This window comes from Macrobrachium rosenbergii, chromosome 56 (genome assembly GCF_040412425.1).
Source record: "Macrobrachium rosenbergii isolate ZJJX-2024 chromosome 56, ASM4041242v1, whole genome shotgun sequence".
NCBI classification, from domain to species: domain Eukaryota; kingdom Metazoa; phylum Arthropoda; class Malacostraca; order Decapoda; family Palaemonidae; genus Macrobrachium; species Macrobrachium rosenbergii.
This window is the reverse complement of record NC_089796.1, coordinates 47423531-47440276: the sequence shown is the minus strand read 5'-3', so window position 1 is coordinate 47440276 and position 16746 is coordinate 47423531. Positions and strand designations below refer to the sequence as shown.

At 35.7% G+C, this 16746-nt stretch overlaps 1 protein-coding gene across 1 annotated transcript in view; it reads left to right on the top strand.

The window, feature by feature from the left end:
* The window catches only part of Mi-2 (chromodomain-helicase-DNA-binding protein Mi-2 homolog), a 244711-nt gene that overhangs the window by 212140 nt on the left and 15825 nt on the right, over positions 1-16746 (top strand). Inside the window, exons 34-35 of the mRNA XM_067100202.1 lie at positions 12956-13150; positions 13315-13489. Coding sequence (XP_066956303.1) covers positions 12956-13150; positions 13315-13489 — 370 coding nt within the window. The remainder of the gene's footprint in view (positions 1-12955; positions 13151-13314; positions 13490-16746) is intronic.

Here is a 16746-nt window from a genome sequence, read left to right as displayed (position 1 = left end):
CAAATGAATCAGAGTTTTTGACCGGATTGTTACTGGAGATGAAACTTGGATCCATCAATATGACCCAGAAAGTAAAATTCAATCAAAGCAATGGTTACCAAGAGGTTCAGCTGCACCAGTGAAGTTCAAAGTGGCGAGATCTGCCCAGAAGGTTATGGCAACAGTGTTTGGGACCCCAAAGGAGTGATTTTGATTGATTTCCTTGAAGGACAAAAACAATCACCGGGAACTACTACAAAGGTGTTTTGCAAAAACTGAAGACTGCATTGGCTAAAAACGTCGAGGAAAGTTGCACCGCAGAATTTTGTTCCATCATGATAACGCTCCAGCACATTCATCAAGGGTTGCAAGAGAAGTCCTACGGAAATTTAGGTGGGAAACTCTTCCACATCCTCCTTATAGTCCTGATCTTGCTCCTTCAGAGTTTTTCCGGTTCCCAAAACTCAAGGAACACTTAAGAGGAGTCCGGTTTGAATCTTTGGATGCTGCTAAACATGCAGTTTCAACATGGTTTAATAGAAAGGCCCCAAATTTCTACAAAGAAGGGTTGCAGAGGTGGAAACAGCGCCTTGAAAAGTGTATAGAGTTAGATGGTAGATATGTAGAAAAATGATGTTTGAATTTCCTTAAATAAAGAGTATATTGAATTTTTCCTGAAATTTTGACTTACCCTCGTATATATATATATATATATATATATATATATATATATATATATATATATATATATATATATATATACAGGTTGACCATCACTAATCCGGCAATCAGTAGTCCGGAACAATCAGTAATCCGGCACAAATTTCAGCTAGAGTAATTTCTGATGTTTCCACACTAATTTCCAAATTCCCCGGGTCGCTGCGCTAACTAACTCCTCACCGTCGCTTCGATTTGGTGGTGCAGTGTGCTGCATCAACAAACTGGTAGCCTAGCCTACATTATACTGAACTCTATGCACATATTAACAGTATTATACAAACATCAACATAACAAATGTGCATCTTTTTCATGGATCTTTTAAAAAGTTATGCTTTACTACATTGTTTCCAATTGCGTATATTCTCATATTGCTTTTGTATTATAAATTGCAATCAGTGTTTTGTTTTGGGAATCGATATCTCCGCATTTAACCAAGTTCAAAACGCTTTTCTTGCTTCTAGTTAGCGTAAATGAATATGGTTAGTTTATTTATTTGGGACAAGGATATTTTTCGTTATACGAAGTGTTTTTTAAGTTGAAATATAACTTAAATAGGTCTCGTTGTGAAATTAATTTAACTATTTTTTCATTAATATATGACGTTTGCAGGAATCGTGGCTGGTCACTTTTGGGGGCGCTTTTTTTTTTTTTTTTTTTTTTTTTTTTTTTACTAAAAAAAAAAAAATATTCCGTTCGCTATTTTCTCTTGATTTCATCATAATACGAGCTTTACGTATTTATCTTTTATCGGTGTGAAAACAGTAGTGATTTCTATTCTTTCATGCCCAGTAGTTTTGATTAAAATACATTCTCTCCAGTTTTATTTACGGTCAAGTTTCATCCATGTTGCTGATGCACGATCATTTATAGTCATTAGCAGCTTGAATATTGTTTTCTCAGCTTCAGCTACAACTTGCAGCTTAAAGTTACTGTAGCAGTATATTTCCCTGCCGATCTTTTCTCCAAAGCAAACAAGGGTATAGTGTAAAAAATATTTCAGTCCTTAATGTCATTTGTAACATAACTACAGTAATTGTGTATTACCGTACGATGGTTGAAATACAAGCACAACAGTTGTTATCCGATACGATTATTAGCAAAACAACAGTTTCCCATTTGGTTGTTTATGGCTGTACACATTTACGCAAGAGTATAAACGTTACTAACAATACTTTTATCATTCTCTTTTACTTTTTTAACTAGCAGGTGGAATAAAGAGATGGAGGAAAAAGAGTTGGTCTCTCTCACTGCCTGCGCCTGCGCGAAATCTAAAAATATTTCCTAAATATTTTCGTATCGGTATTAATTGCTAACCTCGTAAACTCGAAATATCGTAAGTCGAATTATCGTAACTCGAGCACTACCTGTATTTGATAATTGTCTTTTCTTTATTAACCAGCTTGTACTGATTTTTGGGATATTTTAATTCTAGGATGAGGTGCTTAGCTACTGTGTTTCGTGTATTCTAGCCTAATAAATGGCTAATCCGGCACCCTCTAGGTCCCAACGATGCCGGATTAGTGATGGTCAACCTGTGTGTGTGTGTGTGTGTATATATATATATATATATATATATATATACAGTAATATTTCGATCTAGTAATATTTATTTACACGATTCGAATTCACACACACACACAAACTTTTCACTGGAACCTAACTAATGGGCATACGCGATTTTTTCACAGACACACGAGTTCTCGAGAAACCCTGCAGAAGCGGGTGTTTAATTTTTGAAGTAATTTGCAAGTTTTCATGCTTTTATATGTAAAATCTGTATGAAAAATGCATTTTATTCTTTTATGTGTAAAATCTGCATGAAAAATGCAATTCATGCTTTTATGTGTAAAATCTGTATGAAAAATGCATTTCATGTTTTGATGTGCAAAATCTCTATGAAAAATGCATTTCATGCTTTCATGTGTAAAATCTGTATCGAAAATGTATTATTTTTATTTTTGTACATGCATAAATATGATGCAAAGGTAATTTCAGCACATTCACTTAGTGTACTTTTACAAGATGTGATACCCATTTGCAAAGTTACTGCACTTTTCAAAGATGATACCCCTGCAGAAAATGCTTGTTTAATGTTTGAAGTACATTTATAAGTTTTCATGCTTTTAACTGTAAAATCGATATGGAAAATTTATATTTATATTTCTGTACATAAATATCATACAAGAATTATGTCCATTTGCAAAGTCTTTGTCACAAGGACTTTACATGACCTTGAGATGAGGTTGTTCAGTTGCGCTCATTTGATGAAATGAATTCGTTAATGTAATATCAGAGATGTAACTAAGAGTTGTATAAGTGTCATTCTTTGAAAATTACTCTGTTCACCTCGGAGAAAAGTGCTGGTGCAATCTGTATGTGCATGTAATTACAGCACGTTCAGCTGGTGTACTTTTACAAGATGTGATACCCTTAGTTACCGCATTTTTCAAAGATGATACCCCTGTAGAAAGTGTGTTTAATTTTTAAGATTTCGTGTTTTTAGGTGTAAAATCAATGGAAATTTTGTATTTATATATTTGCACATAAATATTCTCTAAAAATTCTCTCTCTCTCTCTCTCTCTCTCTCTCTCTCTCTCTCTCTCTCTCTCTCTCTCTCTCTCTCTCTCTCTCTCTCTCTGAATCTACCTGTACTACCTGTCTACCTAACATTATGTACATGTTTTCGATATTTTATGGAATTGTACTTTTGTTGACTGACACATGACGTTTTGCCTAGTGACGCAAAGAAAAACGGCTTTTACTCTAAGTGACAAAGAAAACGGCATCACATGAATTAGGGGTAACATTAGTATACGTACGCACCCTTCTGTAAATGCGCTATTATGAAACTGTGCAGTACTCAATTTTTATGTCAACCATTTACTGTATTCCTTTTTTAAGGGTAATAAGCTAAATTTTAAATAAAATTACACTAACTTTAGTTCATTTAAAAGTTAGCTTAATACTTTGGGAGCATGATTAGGGTCATATTTAGTACTTAAACTCTGGAAATAAACATTTATTAGCATTTTTAAAGACCATGCCAAACTTATGCGAAAATTCACCTTGCACGAGGGGCTCCGGAACCTAACCTCGCGTAATTTCGAGGTATAATTGTATATATATGTAGAATCTACTGGTCACGTTTTACCAGACACATATGTAATTCTAATAGCCACAATGCCCTCTTCACGCTTTTTTGGATATGCTTGTAACTACGAAGGTCAGGTCGGCAACGTGACCTCCTTATGGTTAAGGTGACCCGGGTTCGTCCCCGCGACCGGCAAATCACAAGTCTCTTCAGTTTCTTGTGTTTGGATGTCACGGCTTCGTAGTTACAAGCATATCCAAAAAAGCGCGAAGAATTCGAGAAGTTAAGAGGCCATTGTGGCTTAATATTAGAATTACACATATATATATATATTGACACAATTCTAACTTGGTGTCTAGTTTACTAATGAGGTACACTAGGGGTATACGCAACTTATCTTGGATAATGCAAAGAGCTGGACTCTGGCTTTGAGGTCAGATAGAAACATGTACATCAGAAATACAGTTGGAAGCCCATCTTTAAAAGAGGATTGATTAGGTAAACTCTGGGGTTTAACTTAATTATATTTACACAAGAAACACATGTCAGAAGAATGGTAGCTTAATTCAGGACAGGCAAACAAGGGCCCTTAATGCAAGATGATGGAAGCAAATGACAGGGAATTGCTTGAAGAGATGCAATGGGAGCCTACTTCAAAGGGCTTTGCAAATGATGTAGTGGTATGACTATGCACACAAGGTGATACACAGGTCCACAGCTGACTTCTAATCTGTAATCAAAAAACCTATGGTTACTCAACCAAAGATAACACTTTAATTAAGGAATCAAGGAATTACACAGAAGGTGCCTAGACTGAACTCGATTCCGATAGCTCGACTGTTAACGATTTACGTTACACTCCACTTCAATGCTTGGCAAATTAAACAGCACAACAATAAAAAGCAATACAGGTCTCACTGCAGGTTTCTTGCACTATGAAATGAAGGTAGAAAATTAGTTGGAGATAAATAGGGATGTGACTGACGAAAACCTTAAATTCGGCACTTTACCTTACATGGAGATGTTGGCCTCGTCTTTTGGGGAAACCAGCAATAGGGAGGGCAAGTATATTTTCACAACAAAAGGCTACTATGCCTGCACTTCCATGTGTCCGGACCGGGCAGGTTGATAGAGCAAGGGACAGGACCTGAGTCCTGGAGGAGCTGCCAACAGAGTCTGAAGAGAATCTAAGGGAGAGTGGGTCCTTCCAAGATCCTTTTTAGCCTCATTGGGATTAAACCTTCGTTCCTCACAGCTGGCGCTGGTGTCGGTCTCCTGGCAGCATGGCCGAAATTCAAGATGGTGGCAAACGTGTTTAATTCGGGTGAGGATTTACTCCTACCGGATTCGCACCTGGGGATTTAAAGGAGTCTCGGAAGCCACTCAAACAGAAGTGATTAAAGGTTTCCCCCCAAAAGGCAGTGATGAGAGAGGGCTTATAGAGGCAAAGTTTGCCTACAGTGGGTTCTAATAATTAAATATTTACTTTATTTCCTTTGTCAGATGAGATGGCACGAGAGAGAGTGATACTGTTGAATATATACAGTATAGCATATATATATATATATATATATATATATATATATATATATATATATATATATATATATATATACACACACATATACATATATAGATATATATATTATATACATATACAGTATATTATATATATGTGTGTATGTATATATATGTGTGTGTGTGTATAAATGAGCTTTGAATTTTAGATGAAAGCAAAATGGCAAATAATTACACACAAAATTAACAGCAAAGAGCAAAGCTACTGAGCGTAATGACACTTTCAGGAGAGAGAGAGAGAAATATGGATAAAGTAATTATTTCAGTCATTTTAGCAACAAAAAAAATTTTCTAATTAATTCGGTAGTAGGCCTCAATCAGCCGATTTTGGAAATAATCATTAGCCTAGCTTACTTGAATGCATATGGCGGGTGATCAATTTTGTTTATATTTTGATGATATACGGTGATGACAATACTTTATAAATAGATTCAGTAAGTAAATTATTAGTTTCATTACCATTGCCTTTACCTGAAATACAGTAGTCCTTTAGTTATCCGGATTAATAGGGCCAAGGGTCCATCTGATAATGGCGAGTAAAAATATCTAGGGGTGTTCAAGAGCAACTATGTCCTTCCTCACCTAACCTTGTCAATACCACATAACTGTAAACATTGGGTATGTTTATAAACAAGAACCACCACACTTTATACTGAAAACTTTATGCAAACGGCAATTATCTACCCTTTCCATATATTTGTAACAAAATATGGTGCATAAATACACTTTGAGAGAAAATGCAACCCCTTCTTTTCCTCTATAGTAAATGACACAGTTCAGTAGGCAGGTAGCTTACCTGTGTCTACCCACAGCCTACCATACATGAAAATTTTTCTCCTTCCCCCAAAAAAATAATTAGGCAAAAAAAATATTTGCGATAAGTCATCGTTGTAAATCCATAGTATATCAAGATAAATTACCTAGGCATTGAAATGAAAAAAGTTGTAAATATAGCAGGAAAATATTTTAAAAATGAAGGACAAAGTGGTGTCTCATTCACCGTAAGAAAAGTGCCAGTCACCCATGCAAATGCACAAATAAGCTTTCTATACCTTTTTTTTTTTTTTTTTTTTTTTTTTTTTTTTTTTTTTTTTTCAAACTTGTAGCTCCAACAATTTTCAAGGTAGAAGCTCAAATTTTTTCAGTTTGGAGCTGAATGATTGCTTGATAAAATAGTGTAAAAAAACTCAGAATAACTTTGTAGGTAATGAGTATAAATTACAATATATGAGAAAACTGCACTTCCCCAAAAAAAGAATAATTGCCAAAGCAATTATTTGCAATGAAGATGAATTATGTAATTCATGCAGTTGCAAAGTATAATTATTTAAAGGAAAAATGAAAAAATGAGTGACAAAGTATTGTCACATTTTCCATGAAATAAGTGGCACTCGGTGATGTAATTATAGAATAAAAAATCTTAAACTACAAAACAAAGAAACATACATGTTACATATGTATAAAAAATTTCTCTCTATCAGAAAAAAGATAAATGTAATTATAGAATAAAAATCTTAAACTATACAAAAAACATACATGTTACATATATATCAAAGATATTAGGAACATCTTGTCTGCTTGTATGTGCAATTTTTTTGCTTACATCATCAATAAACGAAGGACTTAAATTTGGACAACGTTTGTATCAGTCATCAGGAAGCGAAAGGGTTAATATATTTTTATATACAGGTACTTCCTTATCAGTTGTATTGTATTACCATATGGATAAAATTGTGTAAGCTATGTGTGAACTGTAGACCTAGGCTAGCCCAGGGTTTACACTCTTAGTATCCATTATAGCTGTAATTAGGATAAAGGTAGTGTTAATGAAACTGTTACTTGCAGACTAATTCTTCTTCGTTTTAACATGATTTTTCTCATGTTTATATGGGGTAAGCACGATGCCTTCTTTTTACTCTTTTTAGTATATTGATATATTATCATTGTAATACATGTATGAAAAAAATTGGTCGACCCACCATTTGTAGTGTTTACATTCTCGGAATAGCTGATTGAGCCTACTACCAAAAGAATTAGGAAAATAATGTTTTACTCGCTAAAAGGAACGAATGTGTTGATGGAATTATTATTTTTATTTTTGTACATAAATGTAAAATGGATATACAAAGGGAACTAACTATTAATGAAGTAAAATCCCTCAAAATTGCAAAACAGCTGTTTCCTGGTTGGTTTCTCTCTCTCTCTCTCTCTCTCTCTCTCTCTCTCTCTCTCTCTCTCTCTCTCTCTCTCTCTCTCTCTCTCTCTGAGTACTCTATATATCCTTTAATGAAATATGAATGACTGTATCATAAACATAAAAACAAGAAACTAAAACTCCAGGAAGTTCAAGACTCCATCGAATGATTGCGTTCATACATAGGTATGTGTTGTCATATTTTTGCTTTGTTTGATTTACTGTACCTTTTTTATTACAAGTTTATTTGACTCTGAGTATGTTTTTTACACATATTGTAACAGTAACAGGAGAGTATTTTATCACTGTTGGTTTCATCTCTAATCAGCGTAAAAATATTTAAAATGCAAATTTCATATGTAGGCAAGACAAAACCAAACAGCTGTGCCAAGTTCACCAACAGCATGGAATGAGTGTGTGCGTATATTCGTATCCTATGCTTGTATCTTTTGGTTTGAAAGAATAAGAAATGAGAAAATACAGTAAAAATATAAACGAGAATACTGTAGCATAAAATATAGATAAAAAAGTAAAGGATGTGTGTGTTACTGTGCGTAGACTTCAGTGTGAATCTCTCTCTTTCTCTCTCTTTCTCTCATAGCTTATGCACATGGTTGCATTTATATTTTTTGTTTGAAAAAAATGAGAGAATACTGTAGCATAAAATATAAATAAAGTGGAGTGTGTGTGTGTTACTGTACTTGGACTTGTAAACATCCCTTGGTTATCTCTCTCTCTCTCTCTCTCTCTCTCTCTCTCTCTCTCTCTCTCTCTCTCTCTCTCTCTCTCTCTCTCTCTCTCTCTCTCTCTCTCTCTTAGCTTATGCACATGGTTGCATTTATATTTTTTGTTTGAAAATGTTTGAAAAAAATGAGAGAATACTGTAGCATAAAATATAAATAAAGTGGAGTGTGTGTGTGTTACTGTACTTGGACTTGTAAATCTCTCTCTCTCTCTCTCTCTCTCTCTCTCTCTCCCCTCTCTCCTCATATCTTTGGTAAAATGTGAATTACTCTATCGTAAACACAAAACCAAATAATCTCTTATCAAGTCAGGTTTACCTAGTTCTCTTACCCAGCACTGCATCCCCACCCCTCCCAGCTATAGAAACTGTTCCCCAGCTCCATCCACCTTCCAAAACATCCCCCTTCTCTGAGCCTTCCTTTATACATCCTTGATATTAACCTAGTATGTATCAACCTTTGTCAAAGTCCAGGTTTAATTTATGCTAAGTAAAGTAGACAGCCGCACAAAGATATCGTTTATTAATATAATTCGCTGACCACAATATAGAAATGGGTGTATATAATACTTTGATCCCCGAGGGGCTGGTACTAAACACAGCATCCCAGGGAATTTCCTCCATGGTAGTGGATATATACTGGGTTAATACCCACAGCCTTACTGCCCCTCCTCTCCCATGGCGGCGCCATCCGACCAACCCCCTCTCCCCAATCATGAAAACTTCTCAAGGTTTTCCCCACCCACCAAAACCCTTTCCCAGTGAGTATGGATGTAAGCAGTGTTACCAACATTTTCTGGAGGGTGGTATTTCAAAAATTTTATTGAAATTTATATAGATCATATATTTTGGAACCTTAAAACCCAGTCTGGGTGGGTCAGATAATGTTGAGTTTCGGATAATTGAGGGATTACTGTATTTATACAAATGAACACTAAGTATAACACCCAGCCTAGGCCAAGAGAGACACTTATTTCTTGTGTATGGTATTACAATATGGTAACAACTGGTAAGAAAGTTGCTGTATAAAAATACCTTAATGGCAATTAAAGCTTGGTAGGCTGTGAGTAAACACAGGTAGGTTACCTACCTACCGAATTGTGTACTGTTTACGAGAGAGAGAGAAAAAGAAGCGGTTCACTTTTTTAAAGTGTATTTGTATTGTATATTTTGTGATAGATAAGGGAAAAAATTTAGAAATTGCTTTTTGCAAAGTTTTCAGTTTGAAGTGTGATGGTTGTTGTCTATAAGCATATTGAGTGCTTATAGTTGTGCATTGTTGACAGGGTAGGGGGGAGTAAGGATACAAAGTTGCTGTTTGATACTTGTAGAGTTTTTACTTCCCATTATCTGGATTTCATCCATATTCAAGAGGGCAATGGCTCTATTGATCCTTATAATCAAGCGATTACTGTAGTAAGAAAAGCATACTCTAAACACTCCCTGATTTTTATGAGGCTAAGGCAAAAGTGCGTCAGATTCCTGAGTATATTGGCATTATAATGGAAGAGTTGCTTCTTCTTCTTCTTCTTCTTCTTCTTCTTCTTCTTCTTCTTCTTCTTCTTCTTACAATCATTATTCATAAAATGGAGGTCCTATTTCCAGTTTCTTCTTCTTCTTCTTACAATCTCATTATTTATTATTCGTAAAATGGAGGTCCTATTTCCAGTTCCACTATATTTCATCTCTAACTGGTCAGAAAACATGAAGAGTAAAGGTGTTAACTATGCTGGATATCTTTGGATCTGTAGATGCTTGGTAGAGTTACTAACTACCATTGTCTGTCTAACAATGTCCCTCTTTCATTGTCTGTTGAATTGGTTAAGTAATTGGTTGTATGAAAACAATTATACTATTGGCAACTAAAGTTAACAGTTATTAGCTATTTTTCATCAAATTCTCATTTTTTTATTTACCAAAACACACAATCTTGCTCAGTTTACTCCAGAACATGACTATACAATGCAAATTATGTAAGGTAAATCTGCAAAACAAAAATGGTTAGATACTTCACACTGTAAATGTCCAAAGTTATTGGAATTTCTCAGATAGATTCATACATAGAGATCTGGAAGATAGAGTGGGTATTGTTGGTTGTGGTATTCTGTATCATAACAACAACATTTATGTATTTTCCTTTATGAGCAGGACTATATTATTCCATTATCGTAAGTGGTAGTGGTAGTAGATTTAGTTTCTACAAATTTGTCTCTTTCAAAATGTTGAAAGTTAAAGGGTGTCAGTGTCAGTAAATGTGTGATGACTAAGGTAGCTTGAACAGACCTAGTAAAATCCACAAGAGTGTTCTCTGTGATGTGAGGAGCTGGAGAATTTGGGCGGAAAAGAAAAAAGTTGCTGGATGTTACTTTACTTTGATGACTTTGAGACACTACTGCTATTGAATGCTAGCTGTTAACAAAGCTGCTGTCATAAAAAGGGGAATCTTTTATCAGCTCAAAGAATTTCTAGCTGTGCCCCCATTACAAGCAGTTCAAAATTAGCCCATAATGTACGGCTAACACGGCTGCATTACTTGCCGTGAAACTAAAAGATATCCCAATAAATAAGTATTTTTTTGCATGATATCAAACTTACATTGCTGTTCAGTAGGTCTCAAGTTATTTGTAAGGATGAATATTTTCGCTTTATACAGCTGTTTTCTTGAATGTTTTATCAGTGAAAATAGATGTTCAGAAGTAGAGATTATCAAGGTTATTTTAACAACCTTTTTACAATATTACAGCAACTGTCGAATCAGATCAAGACTTCAGGTATGAATTTCATAGAGAATTAATTTGAATACCATGGTCACTTAAAATTTTATGTAGTATAGCAAAGCATAATCTTGGTAGCCCTGCCACCCATTTTCTTGAGAATCTGTGAACCAGCTCATCACTGTCCACCCCTTTTCCCATCAGAAGTTCACCATTTCTCTCTCTCTCTCTCTCTCTCTCTCTCTCTCTCTCTCTCTCTCTCTCTCTCTCTCTCTCTCTCTCTCTCTCTCTCTCTCTCTCTCTCAACACTTTACAAAAATGTCACTCAATCTCTCAAAGAATATATAAGGAATTGATTAGCTGTAAATAAGCCTATGCTTACACAAAATGCAGACTTAGCTCTCTCTCTCTCTCTCTCTCTCTCTCTCTCTCTCTCTCTCTCTCTCTCTCTCTCTCTCTCTCTCTCTCTCTCTCTCTCTCTCTCTCTCATCATCATCATCATCATCATCATCATAAAGCAGCCCATTCACGATCAGTAATTACTGAAGGAATTCCTTCAGTGTCAGAACTAGGACGTCCACTAACAGTCAGTGCGTTCATCAGTGTAGGATAGACTGCCGTGGTGATTAGACAATCGAAATGGCTTCCTCTATTTTTTGATAACGAGTTATTGTTGATGGGATTAGGGCTTGTTGCGGCGCATTCTACTTTAAAGAAACGAAGAAAGACTAAATCAAAATGGTGTAAGGATTGGCTACAGGGAAGGGATTTAAAATCACACATATTTTTGATGGAAGAACTGAGATTTGAACCACAAGACTGGCTTAATTTTTTAAGAATGGACGAGGAAACCTATGATCAGTTGCTTTCCTGTGTTACTCCTTATATTAAAAAGCAGGATACTAATATTACTCCTGTAGATGTTGATTTTTTTCTTCACTAAGTCTGTGGTTGCATCAGGATACTTTTCTTTAAGTTTTTCTGCTAATTTTCCATACGCGTCGTTTTTATTATATTTATTCAGATAATGTTTTGACTTAATTTGCCAAAGGCATGGCTGTTCTTTGTATAACTGAAAAAATTCGCCCCAAAATTCTCTATCTGATAACTTAACTGACTGGTAGCCATTCACGGTCAATGTTCCCTTCAGTGCGCGTTAGCCCCGCCTCCAAAATCAAGCAGAGTTTGATTCTCATCAGTGTAACTGACAGTTGTACTGACAGGCCTCAAACAACCCCATTCACGATCATTTTTGCCAAGTTTGAAGGAATTCCTTCAGTAATTACTGATCGTGAATGGCTTGCTTAATACTGTATTGCAATCAGTCCTTTATTGTTCCACACAATTTTCCTTGGATATTGCCCAAATTTTAAAATAATTCTGACATTTAAGATTGTGTTTCCAATTACTCATCTTGAACGAACTATGTAGAGGTTGTTACAGCATTCAAAAATGAGTGATTATAGAACTTTTGTGAATCTTTATGATTGAAAGTTATAGGATACCTAGCAAGCAAGAAACACAATTACTTTGAAGCTCCGCCCCCTTTCTAGAGTTGCCAGATGTGGCATTATTAAACAAAATGTGTCCGATGATTTAAGAAAACTGTGAATGACCTTTTTTGATGAGTGTACTTAGTGCTGTTTTTGGGATTATTAGTCTAGGAGCCAGTATTAATTCATTAGCAATAAATTCTGAAGAGTTTGTCTTAGTGATAAAGTTGATTATCAGGTAATAGAGAATTATCAGAGAACATTTGTGAACTTAATTGTTCACGTGAATTTGAGAATTGGCTGAAAGCTCAGCTCATGTACATGTATTTTAAGAAAAAATTACTAAACCTTAATTATCTTGGTTGTAAAAATAGAAACATGCTATTTAATGCTTTTTTATGACAAATTTATATAAAACAATACTGATTACTGTCTTTCTGTAGTTATTAGAACAGGCATTGGTTATTGAGGAACAGCTGAGACGAGCAGCCTTTCTTAATTTGCAACAAGATCCACATCATCCTGCTTGTACTCTCAATGCAAGATTTGCCGAGGTTGAATGTCTCGCAGAATCTCATCAACACCTCAGCAAGGAATCTCTTGCTGGTAACAAACCAGCCAATGCTGTTCTAAATAAGGTATGAAGCTGTATATCATAACTGGGTGAGAGGCCAAGATTGGTGTGAAGTATTTGATAAATTCTTTAAATGATTTCCCAGAACTTGAAAAGTATTAACCATTCTATAATTAAGATATTTTTTTATAAAGTGAACCCTAGATTGAGACTTATTTGATTTCACAGGTGCTAAATCAGCTGGAAGAGCTGTTATCAGACATGAAGTCAGATGTAACCAGGTTACCTGCCTCACTGGCTCGTATTCCACCTGTAGCACAAAGGCTGCAGATGTCAGAACGTTCCATCCTCTCCCGCTTGGCATCAGGTGCTGGTAATGTCGACAAGAGTGCTCAAGGGCCAGGTGAGGAATGATGAGCTGCTAGATTTAGATGTTTCCTTGTCTTTGTCAGTGGTTAGAAGAAATGTAAAAAAATTGGGGTTATGTGAAGGCAACTAGTTGAATAGTCAAGAGGTGAGAGATCAAAGGAAACTTGAAAAGTTATATGCGGGAGGCAGTGCAGCCAGGGGACCAAAAGATGCCGTACCTCCCTGTAGGGAAGTGTAAAATTGCTGTGATTGGATAAATTTGTTGCATGTGAAGACCCCTTACATGTGTTTAAGAGGAATTGCTTCTCACTTTTCAGTTTTCTTGGAAATTGTGAACCATTACTATTATGAATTTTTTTTTAAAGAAGTGTTCTTTCTGTATTTGTAGTGTTTGCTGCAATGCAGCCTTGTGATGTATAAGCTTGAAATGCAAGAGTTTCACTTTTCCATGAATGAGTAGAATTTGTCTCTCCCGTGCCCATTAACTGGGTTCCACCATATTTGGTGTTAACTATCTTAATCTTTACTACTTGTGAATTTCTTTTCTGGTGTATGCAACGTGTATTGTACCCTGAGATTTTCAGCATTATGATTTAAAGTTATTTTGCTTTTTGATCAGTATTGCTCCTTTCCTAGATAAGGCCTTCAATTTTTTTTATTACTGTCCAGGTAAAGTTGCATTTATTTGGTTTGTAGTTGTCCAAAAGTTTTGAGCAACCAGATGCATAATACATAAGAATAAAATGAGAAAATAATTTTGATGCTCAACCTTCTAAATTAGTTATGAATTTCACATTTCGTGCCACCTATCCACCCTTAATGCTTACATGCCTAGAGGTGGTCATATCAAATGCTTGAATTATTTGGAGAAAAAAATCCCAGTACAGATCCTTACATAATATAATGTCCACTTCTGTGCTCTTCGAATATCCCCAGACTTGGCATACAAGATTAGTAAAGCTATGACAGTAACTCCGTACATGATTAATGGTTTTGTATGAAAAAATCATTTCACAGGCAATTCAGTTTAGCACAGTCATGCATATGCTCCAATCACAATTTAGTTAGGAGGAATAATCTGCTATATTCCCAGATTGGTGATAAGTCTAGAATGATTCAGGATAGGTCAAAAACCAAACCTCATTGTCTCAGAGAGTCATTAGTCAGACTTAGTCTCTTAGATTCACTTGTTAGGTGCTTGTATTTATATAGGTCTGACAGATTCAGGAATAAAAGTACACTGTGAGACATATGTCTCAGGAACTCTATATCTACATTTCAATGCCATATATGAAGTTTAAAATGTTAGATAACCAGGAAGAAGTTGAATATAGTTTCCCTAAATTCTTCCCTAATGGTAAAATTTGGCAGTAATGCTACTACCATTCCCATTGATTACATTTTCATCCAATGCAGTAAATCCTTTAGGGATAACTTTGCATAGGTAGCTTAGTGCCTCCTGGTACCTGCATTTAGTCTAAATCTAAAGTAGAAGAGGTGTTTGATTTTGTGGACTAGGGCTCTTACTTATGCCTCTTCATCATGTGAGTTGTAACTTCTTAGGCTGGCTCACCTTAGCTGGTAAGAGACTTTGTTCAAGAATAATTTCCAGGCACTATCCTTAGAAATAAATAATGTGGGTTGTTCCTCTGGTTAACTTTAGAGATAGGAATGATCTGCAATATCTGTTATCACCTGACAACAAAAGAAGATCCTTTTTATGCTAGGAAAATATCCCAGGAGGGGTTGTCAAGGTTGCTTTGACAATTTCATGGCTGCCTGGGGTCTGGGTCTACTCTACAAAGAGAGCTGCAAATGATAAACTTATAGAAGTCCAGCTCATAGATTGTTTTGACTTTCCCTCTAAAGAATGTGAATCTTGTTGGCCCATCTCCAAGAAGCAAACACCGGAGGGAACACTTTTACACTTTGGGCTGTGGTTTCTTCAGTTGTCAGACCTTGTGATACTTTCAAGACCAGGGAAACATCCCAGTTGTGAGTTGGTAGAAATTCATTTCTCGCTATAATGTGGTTTGGATTCCACAATAAGCTGTAGGTCCCGTTGCTAAGTAACCAATTGGTTCTTAGCCACGTAAAATAAGTCTAATCCTTCGGGCCAGCCCTTGGAGAGCTGTTAATCAGCTCAGTGGTCTAATAAAACTAAGGTATAGATCATGTTGGCTAAAACAACCCTTGAGAAACTTCCTCTAAAAGCTGGTTAAGCTGTTTCAGTTCACTGAAGAACGAACTAGTCCCCAGAGCCCAGACTAATAAGAGAAATGCACGATATAGAACTTGTGATGGCTAAGACCAACAATTTCTTCCAGGGTCATAGGAAAGATAAAATGTCCACAGATAAAGAGATAGTGGACTCAGCTGTATTAATGCGTCATCACCAATTAAAGCATTGGCTCCACTTCTGTAATATCTTAATTTGTTTTTTTTTTATATATTTTTAAACACAATAGAAGTTTGTAGTCAATGGTAGCAGTTACTTGCAGTAGAATTGAGTTGGTTACCTGTTTTTTGGTGTGTGAAAAGCACTGCTCTTTATGTCCTGAGGTTATTATCACATTTTTATGTTATTGTATATTAATCAGCTGTAATTTCTTTTTATGTAATATTTGTGGTCTACATAGTAATATTAGTGACTGTAGTTTTCTCCAGACTATTATATTCTGTTATGGACAGAAGTTCTGATTTCCTAAATAAGGCATTCACTCATGCTCCTCATTTGAGGCTTCAAGAAACTAAAATTATGATGCTAAACACAGGGTAATGGGAATGACTGTATATTGGGAATGGGCACCTTTGCTTTTCATGAGACTTAGGGATGTGGTTGTCATGAGATCTAATTATAAGGTTTGTGGCAGCTATAATAACCAAAGGCTTCTGTAACAAAAAGATCCTGGTATGTGTTCTCGCTAATGATGTTCTCATTCATAAGGCTGCAGAGAAATCTGTTGATCTTGTCTTCAACTCTAAAGATGGTTTGATAATTTGGGAGACCAATTTCTTCAAATTTAGTACGGTCATTTAAGATTCGGGTTATTTTGTTGACGTATTCAAATTTTTCTAAGATGACAGTTCCCCTCACCTTATCAGGCTTCGTAATAATCAAATCTTGTTCTGACGATATACAAACCGTCAGTCCTTTACATTAGGAATTACTTACGGCGAAGCTGGACACGGCCGTAAACTCTTGAACAAGATGGTTAGGCAGTAACTACTGCCAGGTAGGCAGGAATACCCGCCTGCCGAGATGTAAACATTCCAGTTTGCTTTCGGCCG